The sequence below is a fragment of the Amia ocellicauda genome, chromosome 5, assembly GCF_036373705.1.
Source record: "Amia ocellicauda isolate fAmiCal2 chromosome 5, fAmiCal2.hap1, whole genome shotgun sequence".
NCBI lineage: Eukaryota > Metazoa > Chordata > Actinopteri > Amiiformes > Amiidae > Amia > Amia ocellicauda.
The window spans coordinates 39998252-40011807 of record NC_089854.1 but is presented as its reverse complement, the minus strand read 5'-3'; the positions used below and the strand labels follow the sequence as shown (position 1 = coordinate 40011807).

Below are 13556 nucleotides of genomic sequence, written 5' to 3'. Positions count from 1 at the left end.
GTTAGGAATGTATACGTGATAAGAGGAAATAACTTTAAAATAATGTTTTTCTTGGACGTTTCAGCTTAAATTAGGGTTAAGTGACACTAACCTACTATGCTGTGCCAATATTATTCTATTCAACAAACAATTAAATTAGTTAGTGAAACTCAGCACAGGAGGAGAAAAAAATCACATACCTTGGCACCTCAAATTGTACACACACACCTCCTCCCCCAGTCTTCTCCTTGCACGAAGAGTATCCACTTTCTAAACAACTCTTTTCTCTCCGAAGAATTTTAATTGCACTCTTGGTGAGATGTGGGATTATGTAATCATAACAAATCCAAGGGTAATATTTAATTCCCTGTTATTATATCTACTAAGATGGCTCATTATTCTAATAAATAATCACACCTCCCCCCAACAAAATTGTTACAATGAATGAAAATGTCAGTGGCATACTGTGCAAAAGTATATCAGATTTTAGAGGCTATTTTACTTCCCTCATAATCTTCCATCTGATTACAAACATTGTGATGTTGTACCTACTTTCAGTAAGAGAAAGAAAGTGTGTATGTTGTATGCATTTATTACATAGGTGTTTGTATGTATGTGAATGTGCTTGACTTGCAGTCTGACTTGCCATTTCCAAATATCTTGAACTGACATGCTCACAGGATTTCTCACGGAAGTGTTGCACTTAACAGCAGAAAACAGGACAAAAACATTAAGAACAGCCTTCCATATCAGCGGTTTGATGTTTGGGTCATTGTTTGGTGTTAGATTTAACCAAGGGATATCAGAAAACGCTTTAAAAATGCATTGTCAGTGTAGCTGCTAGGGTGGGAAAACAAACAAACCCTTTTAATTAGCATTAAAACTAAAATGCTAATGGTATGATTTTGTGTGTTTCTTCTTTTTAAATTACACTGATTCAACATTACTCAATGTGCACACACTCAATTCTGACTATGGGAACCATATCACACCTAAGCTCACAGTTCAAATAATAAAATAAAATACATAAGATTGATTTAGAATAAAATGTAGTGTCATTCATCCATTTATTTAGGCAGGATGAAATTGCAGTGCTCTGCTCCTATGGTGATACAGTATGTCCTGTTTTCTCACCTGCTAAGAAATCAGAGAATCCAGGCTGGCCAAAAACAGAAAAAGACTTAACAATGGTACTACTCATTTTCCTTTTAACTAAGGCCTGGACCATATAAAAACTGTAACCCCCCTTTCAAAATACAGTTCTAATACTTGATGGCATGTTTTTGGTGGATTTTTCCTTCTACCTAACCTAAATCCCCCATCAGTAACTGGAGTTTTGATTTGGTTCTGTAAAGAAAATTAAATATTGTAGAAGTTAACTGTGTGTTTAAATCCTTTGCAGCCCATGACATGCCACAATTTGATCACAATCCAAAGACTACAGGAACAGTAATGCAGATATGTTTTATAACTGACACTCAAAGGGAGTAAGAAGAACCATTGACATATTTGGTCTTAATGTGATTTTGATTTAAAAATATTAGCTTTTAAAAGGGGAGTTATATTTTCAGTGTTTTTCTTCAGTACAATTGAACTCCCCACCAAAATGTTATGTTTTAATGAAAAAATAAAACTTAATTTCAAACTTCATAAACATATAGTCATCTCTGAGCAAGCAGAATTGAGCCGTGTAAACTTGAGATCTTATTATTTGAATTAATGTAACATGTATCTGTCCTTTAATCTAGAGGACAGTGGAGATTATTGTGTTGAATACATCATTTTACAAGAATGGGCACAAATTCGCAATGAACTGATGTATGAATAACACAGGAATAACACATTAATACTTTATGCACTTCATCTTAGTGCTGTTAGTCACAAGGGTAACCGAATAATCTGATACAAATCTGTTTTTTAAAGGAGCTGATGATCTTCAGAAATGCAGCTTTATCTTTGACTTGATTACAAGACTATGAATACACGTATTATTACAGTTATTATTATTATTATTATTATTATTATTATTATTATTATTACAGAATTGTCCATGGGGGTGGGGGTAAAATATAAGAACCTAATTACACTTAACATACATTTCCCCCATTTCAATCTGAATCCCCCGAGATGTCCCTCCATACAAATGTTGCCTCCACATTTCCCCCATGGAATCTTACAAATCCCACAATTTGGGGGGGGGGGGGGGGGACGGGACACACAATCTGGCAACACTGATTGATTACCCCTCTCTTGGGCGCATTCCCGTCCATAATTCCCAGCCGGGTTTTATTGCGGATCAGTGAGAGGTGGATCCCGAGGAATCCGTGCTCTGTCCCGAGGGAGGACATTCCCCCCCCCATCCACACAAAACAAAACCTCACAGGGGCTGCGAGAACTGTGTGAGTTTGCACAGAGGACACTTAGCGGAAGACATTTGTATCTTCTAGACAATAAACAGGACTTAAGCCCTTTCATTTCCTCACGTTAACATTGTCCGGGCAGCTGCCAGTTGTTACTGTAGTTAGTGCGGCTCAGCCTCCAGATGTGTAGAGCTCCACTGATGCACCAGCCTCATAACGCATACGTTCAGAAGTGTGTACATAAGTGTGCTTATTTATTTATAAATATGTGTATGATGAATAGTGTCAATAAATACAGTTAAATGTCTCATGCAGGTTTTGTAACGCAGCTACAGCCGCAGGAAAGTGCATTTCAATGTGAATGAAGGTGACTGCAGGGCTGTATCTGAGTTTGTTTCCCGGAGCTGCACCCCGAAGGCTGAGGACGTGAAGAGCATGTCTTCCTTCAGGATGGCTCTCCTTGTCCAGGTGTGCGCCCTGATCGCATTTTGGGACTTTTTGGAGACGCCAAGCGCACAAACCGACAGCCCCCTCCAGTATTACGACGACGAGAACAGTGAGTACCGTTTCATTTCTTGAGTTTTGTGTTTATTTGCATGGCTTTTAATGCTTTCTCGGCTGATGATGCAAACCATACTCCCGTTGAAAGTTGCCGGTGGGAAAAAACCCTTTTTCGAAGTAGCAAGTAGAAAGCGTTTACACAAGATCAGAAAAGGGGAGAAATATATGTTTACAATTCATGGGGTTACACATTGTCTTTTGCTATATACGCATAGGCTACTTGAAGATCATACCTCGGTTTTTCAATACCAAGTTCCAAAGCCTAACTAAGGATATCTTCAAATTGGGAGAAAAATACATGTATTTAGGCTATTTATTCAAAAACGTAACTCTTGCCATAATCCTTTCATATTTTTAGAATGAATTCGTGATTTGATCAAAATCACCCCACAGGGTCTTCACAATTTCCTTTATGGTTTCCTCTTATTAGATAGTTGGTTTGCTGCCAGACCCGCTGTCTTTCAACTTCAAGGAGTTGTGGAAAAAGCTTTGTACTGTAACTTTTCCCATACAGGAGTTATTCCACCTTTAAACCAAGTAAACTACAGTATACCTAAAACAATGCACTTTAAGAAGTATAATCAGACATTTTAGTAAGTTGCAGGAAGCAATCATTTAATAGGCTAGATGAAAATCTAATTATTGTAAAAAAAGAAAAACCGAAAAAAAAAACAATGTTGATGGGTGTTCATGTTCATTATACACTTAAAATATACAAGTTTAGCATAGACTACACTATCTTAATATTTGTTGGTTTAGTTTGCACTGTTATTTGATTCATTTAAATTGATATTGTTAATTAAATTAAAGTAATACATCCATGGTATATTTTCAGATGAGGTTGATAGCTCCCATTTCATTAATATGTGTGATTACTCCACTGTAGAAATCAATAGTGAAATCAAATAGTTTACACACCCTTAACTCAATTCAATCAACTGGATGATATGTGGTTTTCTCTAGTATAATATAGGATATATAACATCATGCATGGCAAGTTTTACTCTGTATTTGAAGCTCAGTCAGAGGTTAGGTGGTATGCTCAGTACAAATGAGCTTTTAGCATACTTCTGTTGTAGTCTGTACATCTCAATACGAACCCTTAAATGAGTGAACAATGACTAAATTACATACAGCAGCTTTAACATAAACAGTATGTGTTGTGACTTGTTCAATTTGATCTTTACTTTGAGTCTGGTCACATGTTGTACATTATACATGCATTGGTCAGTCTGATATTGCAGACTGAGAAGGGTTAAATCATTAGTTCTAGTTTTATGCAGTTTAACGGGAGAGCAGCTGTGTGAATTTGGATTGACTGCCAGGTGTGCTAAGCTAAGCAGTGAAGGAAAACCATCACCTATCAGGAGTCAAATGATGCAAATCTTTTGACCTGTTACCTGACCTCAGACATGCTTTGTGGACATGAATTTCACTTAAGATATTCACCACCCAGTTAAGCTGATTATCATTATCTGTTGGTGTAACTGACCCAAATATTAACATTATTATTCCCTTTTAAAGCACTAACTGTTAGAGGGACAGTAAATTAAACCCAGCGATTCTCTACTGACTGTCAAAACAAGAATGACAGCATTCAAAATGTAATGTCTACCATAATCCTATCAAACTAAGTGTATGGTTCAATTTAGTAAAGATTCTTTTATCCTTACTTTAATAACTGAATGTGTGTAGGATTTGGAGTCCTCAAACAGGAAGTGTTGGTCTTACGGCTCCCCCTTAAACAGAATGGCAAACTAATAAACAGATAGCGTTGTGTGTTTGAGAATGGAAGACGCATAAGGAAGTGGAAAATGGGATTTCAAGATGTTTCAGGCTGTGTGGGGCTCAGACCATCGGTTGTTCTTTTGGGGAATCTGTGTTCCTGTGCACCCTTAATATGTACAGCAGGCCTGTTGCCTTCTAGTCTGAAGTTTCCTATCCTGTTTACGCTCTTCTTCTTGAATGTTACTGAGGATACCTGGTCTCTGGGGTACCCCTAATGAGCTAAGCTTGTGTGTCAGAACAAGGAAAACTATTCTGCCCCTTTGCCATTTATGGGACCAACTCCAACCTAATGCTTCTTACATCTATATTGTACCTTTTTTAAGCAAACCACTTTACAGAAAGAGTTGATTTTTATACAGAGATATACCCATGTAATCTGTGTGCTCTGTATTGAATTTTGTATTAATGTTTAAAAAAATAATATTTAATAATGCATTACTTGGATGAGTTGCCTTTTAATTTAAGGCTATAACCCAGAACTTTAAAGGAGCACATTTCAGATCTGATGCATTGTTCTGTGATGTAGTCATCCCTATTTTGCTGTGGTACACAGCTGCTTCCATGAGATATGAGACTGTAAAAAAACGAATTCTAACAGTAATTATAGTTTACATGCAGAATGAAACTGAGACCTCACTGAGCATTGTGATCTACAAAGAACATCTGGCGGAGAAAGAAAGCAATAAAGTGCATTGGGTAACACTGGCCTACTCCAAAGTTTAGGACTAATTCTCTCATATATTACCACTGGTTTTGCTAACTATTCGATTTCAATCTGTGCCCCTCCCAATATTAGTTTCTTATTCAAAGGTTTTAAAGACGTGTCAGAGATATCTAACACTATACAATACTGAAAACTATTTGAGGCGTTTTGACTTGAAAATAATCCCACTTTATATACATTAACTGTGAACTAGTAGCCTACTTCCTGTTTGTTTGCTGTAATTACATCCCTTATGGCATGGCTCAGTCTGAATATCCAGGGATGCCATTTAAGCATGTTGGGATTTTAAGTCTATTTTTTAGGGAAAAAAAGTCTTTAAACAATTTCATTCATTCTAAGATTATTGGGCGATATGGATTCCACAATTCACCAGCTCAGACATGTTAGAATATAAGAATCTTTCCTCTTTATTGTATGAAATATACTGCATTTAATATAGTTGTTTTCATAACAAATTTGATATCGTTTTAGGGCAGACTGGGTTGAGATCAAGGATAATCCATGCAGTATCATACATCACTGTTTAGACTATATTCTCTATTTATTTTTTCACCACTGGCATAATGCCAGACTGCAGCATTTCCAAATTAAGTTCCTGCGTACTGATATCTTTCAGACATACAGCATCTGGTGATCTGGTGAGCATGAAATCCATGTAAATGTTCCTGCAGACCCTAACAATTGTCCGTTCTACAATAATTATATATATGCGAAGTGTTCATGTCACATAAAACAGTAAATGTTTGCACACTGCATCTGTATCTTTGACTTCATCTGTATCTTTGACTTATGAGCAAATAATTAAACCTGTTCAGTACCTGTCTGACTTTTCACACACTGCCACTACAGGGCTGATCAACTCATTGGTTTGGGATGTCAGGTTGTTCATTGTACCGGTCACAGATGGTCTGCTACAGAACTGCCAGTGCTATGCCTCTTTATTTCATTTTGTCTTGCTGTGTAAACTTGTAATGTTTTATTGTATGTACCACTATGGGAGGTTACATGCAGCTTTGATTGTGTGCTGGCCCCTTGACCGCTCTCCTTTGTGATTCCAGCACAATCAGTAAATGTTTAAATAGTAGCTGGGTTTACTACTGTTAGTGTAGACATTGACAAACATCTGTAAACGTGAAAACCTAAGTTCTCCCAGAGGTCCTAAAAAGTTATTTACCATCTGCTGAGGCATTGGACACAACCTTTAAACACAGAGGCAATCTGCGAAGAATGGAGCCTCATTGATCTGAAGATGAATGGACAGATTAGGAGCACAGCTGAAGATCATGCTATACACAACCTTTTAAGAATTAAAGAACAAAATGTGTAGACCACTAAAAAGAAAACTTTGATTTATAAATGTACCTTACTTGCAAGTAATTGTTGCAAATTACTGTGAAGTCTGGAAAATACTGTATGTTACGAGAGAAAGATTATTACATTTGTTACAGCAGACATTCGTACAATATTTCTTAAATGCAACAAACCTCACTGTGAAACATTATTGCAAACTGTTTTATAAACTATTAGCATAGACACAGCCTACTCATATGGAATAAATAAATGACTTGAAGTATTCAATATACCATAGAATGGAGTTTAGTGTTCTTCGGAGAATCAAAGATATGTCTTTCTAATAACGGTTGGGTTGAAGATTTATGTATTCAAGAAAAGCACATGATAGAATTCAAACAGATTGCGTAATAACTGGTAAAACACTCAAACCCTAGTGCAGCAGACTTCATATTGTCCTAGTGAGAAAAGTAAATTGATATACATTTATTTTTGGTGCAAACGTGTTAGATTTCTGTTATATCAATTACACATGACACAAGTCCTTGTACTATAACTAAAGTTGACAGCTGTCCAGATGCTTTGTGAAGAGAATGGATTTTGTTGTTGTTGTTGTTGTTGTTGTTATTGGTTCCATCTGTAAAGACAAAAACGTGTCTTTCTATACAAAATGAATGTAACTTTTGTGTCAATGTGCAGTTTGCAATTCAAAGCATAGTCAGAAAAACATTTTTATAAATGACAAGTTATTTTACATATAAAATACCACATCCACTTCAGTGTTCACACATATTGAGAAATACATGGACTGAAATCAAAAGAAATCTAATGAGCAGGTATTGCTTTGCTTCATGATGCAGTGTTCTATTATGTAAGACTTAATATGTGTAAAACCCCTTACATAGCTGGTGGCATGTATCACAGAGAGACCTATTACATACAGACCTTAAGTTTTCTGCTTATTCCATTAAAATGTTTTTTTCTGGACAGCGTTCTATGAATCTGCTTCCTTAAACAGTTTTCCGAGCAACAATATGCAGCTCTCAAATCACTTTGCTTTAATCTTCTTTTGGTGTGTTTGAAAGAGTTCAGTAAGCCTGCTTTGTCATGCAGCTGCACCGTTCTCTTGACACAGCTGGGACCCAGTTGGTCTGTTTCTATGGTGTGTCCTTACAGATGTTACTACACAGAGACATTGTTCGTGGGGCACTTAAGCCAAGAACGTGTCACTAAAGCTCACATACACAAACCAAAGTATCAGAATAAAACAAATTCAGAGCTTTTTATGTAGTACATTTCATTTCAAGTTAAATGCGAACGTCCAATTTCAGCCATGTATTTTGAGCTTTGAGGCACGTTGCAGGAAAGTGTAAACAAATTGAATTATTTAGAATTTATAGCACTGGAATATTCAGTGAATGATGGCTGTCTAAATACTGGGGGTATGGGCCCTGTACTAAACTTCATTCTACCCCTGAAAGGATTCCTTATGTGCGTCAGTCAAACTGTCATCACTACTCTCTTTGTAGGGCTACTTTCTTTTTACCTCATTAATCATTTCAGACCCTTCTAAATCTGGGTCATTTACATCTCATCTGTTGCCCTTAGATGTCCAAACACCAGGGAATGTATCTTTATGATTTCCAGATGAAAATGTATCAATTTGATAGTATGATATTTGATTCAGTGTACGTTACATATGCGCTTCAAATGAATAATTTAACATAAACACAAGACATTATGAAAAACATTTTACCTTACTTACTTAGAACTAGCTTGGAGTTAAATTACTTTTTCCATTTACTTTGTTTTTGTAATGGCTTTGTTACAAAGCAAACTAACAACAACAAGAATACCAGACATAAAGTGGGTTGTAATTTGCCAGTTCTTATGTGGGTCAAAGTCATTATTTAATGTAGTTTCCTAAATGGACATGCATATCAGAACAGAAACAAGATTAACATTAATTTATTTAATTGCAGTAATTGATCTGCTGGAAGCCTTGAACATCACCCGGTCAATCAAAGGAGTGACCAAAGCGAAAGGTCTGGAGCCTGGAATTCCGGCCTGGAAGTTCCGTCAGAGAGTTCCACACCTGACCCTTCCACGGGATTTTTCGATCTATTTCCTCAGCACCTTGCAGGGATCCATAGGCTTCCATTTTGTGGCTCAGCAGTCAAAGAACTCCGACGGGACGCTCATCTCCTTTATCTCCCCCACTGCCATGAAAAAGGACGGCCACCCTCTGCTCCAGTTGGTGTCCAGCACCAGATCTAACCAGCTACGGTTGGACTACAGGGCTGTGCACAGTATGGAGCCAGCCAGCATCCTCTTCCCCGGTGGCACACCTTTCTCCAACACCAAATGGGCCCGCGTGGCTCTGAACCTGGAGTCCCACAAGATCTCTCTCTTCATCGACTGCGAGGAGTCTATTGTATTCGAGAAGAACCAAGGGGAAGACGTTCTCAGCCTCATGCTGCCTATAGACCTAGAGATCACGTTCGCAAGCATGCCAGGCAACAAGGCCAGCAAGTTCTTGGTGAGTATTTAAAATGTGTCATTTCCTCTAAAAGATTGTTAGAAAGTTGTTTCTGTATAACCCTCGTAGAGACCAGTGCAGGGTAACCCAGGTCCTGCAGGGTTTGGAATTTCTCCACATTCCTGTCTATGGACAATGTGGAAACAATGCTTACTGAGTTCACTTCAGTTCAGTAAATGAGGTGGAACTAAAACCAGAAGACATTAGCTGCACCCTATGACCAGGCTTTCCCACTGCTGTTGAATTGAGATTCTATGACATGGACATAGAACATAACAATTGAAAAGTCTTGTCGATGCGTTCCAATAGAGCGCTTGGTTTTCCACCTTCATTGTCCTACCTACCTTTAAAAACACTGTCATCCAATACGGTTTCCTATGTCAACTCAGAAAAGGTAGCCTAGTTGCAGTCATGCTCAGTTTCCTTTTATGGATGGTGACACACAGATCAACCACATCCAGATTAAGGGAGGTATTTAAACAAAACTTCCACTCACCCCCTAATGGCTAACTACACACCTGGCCTACTCGGCGCCTGTGTAATTTATTTGATTTAATATGGCCTCGAGTCTTGTGATGCTCCAACGACTCTGAGACGTTTTTTCTTTCTTTCCATTAACTTATCAAAGTTAATCATTGTAAAATGTATCAGACTTGTTTGAGCTCTGAATTGGACGACAGTGTCTTTTATGTGAGTCTGGGGCATCATCCCTTCCACAACAAATCATCAGATGTGCTTGAATAATTCACGTTATGCTGAAACACAATGAAGAAAAGGTTGTTGAAAAGATTAACGACATATGAAACCACTCGTGTTAGTGGTATCAAGCCCAGCCTTTCCCGTTCGCCTGCTTTCATGTGGTGTTTGCTGCTTTCTTTGAACACACTGGGGTCCTTCGGTCCTTGTGCTGCGGAGTGCTGTTAAATTTGTTATTCTAATCTCTTTGTGGAGAGGGGGGCTGGAACAACATCAGGGGAGGGGGTGTAAGAAACGCTAGAAAGCTTCTGAAGTTATGCACGTAGGGCCTGCTCAATCTAAAGAGAAATGGAAACAAATAATGGATGGCAATGCAGAGTATTTGAAATGTGGACATACAGAAAGACATGACTAAGTTTAATTAGATGCTCAGAACTAAGTATTTAATTTTGGAGGTCGAGAGGTATTTAGAAAAGTAATGATTTATATGTGAAGGGAGTGCATGTTGTGTAATCACTATGTGCTTATATCATGAAAGCTTGAATTTTGTTATCATTCCTTACATTTTTCCTTTTTTCTTTAGTGACTTCCCTTCAGGGCAGCTAAATATTTAGGCATATATTCTCTCAATCTCTCTATCTCTTGATATCTATATCTCTCTGTCTATCTATATAGCTATCTATCTACAAATATACATGTAGATATGAGTATTGGAAATAGTTTGGGCTCTAATCTTAGTTGGGTGTTCACTTCTATTGAAACAGCACTGCACATTCGCCTTGCGTTTTCAGCTCCAGAATCCAGTGCAGGGAGCTGCAGAGGTGCACAGACAGATTTTTGCGCTAAAAGGGGATCTGCAAATATGAGTCAGCCTCCTTCTGTGACCTTTGCGACACCGGCCCATGTCAGCACACTTATTTGAAGCATAGCCATACTAATTTATAGAATGCAGCATTTCGGACAACCTCTGACACCTCGGTCCACATGGTGTAACTTATTCCATGTTTCCAGTGCCTTGTTTTGTGTACACCAGTGCCATTGGGCTGCGGCAAACACCCAGATAGATAGTGAAGACTTAGGAATGCATTTGAAAGAATTACAAACATGTCTGTTGCTAAAAACAGCAATCCCTGCTGTGTGTGCGCGCCTGCAGGTCAGATGACGGCAGTAGAGCACAAATGAAAGGACGCATGAGAAACTTCAGTATACTGTTGAGCATGCAGTGCTCCATTTTAAAACTGCCTCTTCAAAGTTCTCATTTGTCTCTTGGACAAGTACTTCATAAATGGTGTATTTTAACTAGATTTTATTAATTTAAATTCTAGGTATGCCACATTCACCTGAAATTCAGATGGCATATGTGCATGACTTAAAAAACCCTATCAAAACCTTTTACAAAAACACATACAAGTAATATCCTTAGCAGCATATTGCATTATACTGAAGTACATATTGATTCCATTTATGTAATGTTATGAATGTTTTAAGTATGTTCTGTGTTTCTTTAATGTACTCCCTGTTGTTCATGGTAAACACAATAGAAAACAAACTTTTATGCAAATGTAACCTTGGCATAGTACCATTGCTAATACCGCTCCCTATCTTGTACAGATTCTCCCTAACCAAACTACAGTACTGTGGTCAACTGTGCACATTCAGAAACTCTTTGAAAATGCCCAAGTTTCCCCACCACATATGTATTTCTGCACATGAAGGAGTTGTCTACTTGCGACAGCTGAAATGGAACATGTTTTCTGTTTCCAGGGTTATTGGCAAACTGCAGAGGTGTCTACCAGTGGATTCCTTAGACGACCATGGCACTGTGAAAACCTATCAGGTACTGAATGTGGCATTCAGCTTCCAATACCAATATCAGCTTGGGAAACAGTGTCACCCAGTTCTGGCTGCTGCTACCATGTAATCCAGGACCTTCCCCACCCCGAATAAACTGTTAAAGAGCTGAATGTTTCATAATCTGTGCATCAGGGAGGGATATATGTTTCACTTTCTGGTCTGTTCTTTCTCTAAACATAAAACATTCTCTAAGTACTGCAAACCAAGTTAGTATAGATCCCATGTATTTCCACAGTCCCGATTGTAGCTAGTTTGTAAATTGTCTTATGACAGTTTGAACTCCTTGACAGATGTGAGCTTTATTTCCACATGGAGAGTTTATGGACTACTGAAAAAACATTACGCAGTACATAAATCATTGTGAGGACAAAATGTTGCATAAAAGCCCAAAATGGAATAAAAGCCCATCTTCAGATGCAGTAAATACTGTGAAATATAGTATGTGTTTTTCTATTGCCCAACATTAACATTTGATCGGTTATACCTCATGTGAGCACAGCTGAGCAATTGAATGGCTTCTTTAAATGCCAGACTCAGCGCCATTTTGCTCTTATTTGTTCACAATATTTGTTCCACAATTCACAAAGTATTCCCTAGCAAAAAGTAATTGTTTTTTATTCACTCGAAACTAGTCTCAACAATCATGACTCTGCCTGCACTTATCAGTGTCTCTAAAGGGCACAAGTACATCCCTCAGCTGGTGCATCTTTAAGGGCAGGGTCAATCACTTTCTCACATTTAAAATAGCTTCAAAATTCCAGGTAAACTGGAGCATGAATTGCACTTGGGTTTCACCAAGTTTTAGCAGCACACATGACCATTTACCTGCTGTAACTTTACTCACTTTACTTCACTTTATTCCCCAGCTCAAAAGGTGTACCAATACCTGAATCTTTGCATATGTATAGAGTCGTTCTTTCTGACATTAAGAGAGGGACACCGACATGTCAAAGTCCCCTCTCGTACATATTACTGTGACAGTCTCTCTTCCTGAATCTGAACTCCGGAGCCACACATATGCTGAAAATGCCTAAATGTTATGAGAATAAATGCTCTTGATGTTTCTTTTGGCTCTATACACTGCCACAGCATCATGCAGAGGGTCTTAACACTTGGCTGATATATTGCAACAGTGTACAGCTACGCTGAGTGGATCTTTTAAGAAATAAGATGGAAGTGGTTTTCAAGTGTGCTTTTGCTGTAAGAATATTTATTGTGACAAATTTGTTTTATATTAGCTTCCTGATTTTGATTGTGTTTGTAGTGGTTCAATTTACATTATGTTTGTGTTGGTATGCATTACAGTATGACTGTGTGGCATGCCTTGTTTCAAATTGATCTGATATTGTTTATGAAATGTAGACGGCCCCCCATACAGTAAACAGGAAGACACTTTACAATGTCTGTCTGTACATTGCCTGTATTCAATCCGAATAAACTCATTTAAATCACAACTGGCGACAAGGATATTTAGACAAGTACTTGGATTTCATGTGGATTCATTTAGTTTTTTTTTTTACAGTGATTATAGCTGCATTTGGCTCTAACTGAAGTTGAATAGTGATATTAAGGACTGGGCTGAGTACACGGAACAACTGCATTGCTCATGACATGTAGGATTAAGCAAAGCAACGTACTGGTTTACCAATCACGTGTGGTCTCGAGGGCTACAGACCCGTGAGAAGTTTGCAGTCTCGAGACAAACCCGCTGGTGAAGTTTTTGAAATAGTTTAGTGATCTTATTCAGCAATACCACCACCCAAAA

The 13556-nt window shown here is 38.0% G+C and overlaps 1 protein-coding gene across 1 annotated transcript in view; it reads left to right on the top strand.

Moving 5' to 3' along the window:
• The first annotated feature begins 2362 nt into the window (after nt 1-2362).
• The window catches only part of kcp (kielin cysteine rich BMP regulator), a 74660-nt gene continuing 63466 nt past the window's right edge, over nt 2363-13556 (top strand). Inside the window, exons 1-4 of the mRNA XM_066705175.1 lie at nt 2363-2571; nt 2655-2895; nt 8685-9241; nt 11702-11774. Coding sequence (XP_066561272.1) covers nt 2775-2895; nt 8685-9241; nt 11702-11774 — 751 coding nt within the window. The 5' untranslated portion in view covers nt 2363-2571; nt 2655-2774. The remainder of the gene's footprint in view (nt 2572-2654; nt 2896-8684; nt 9242-11701; nt 11775-13556) is intronic.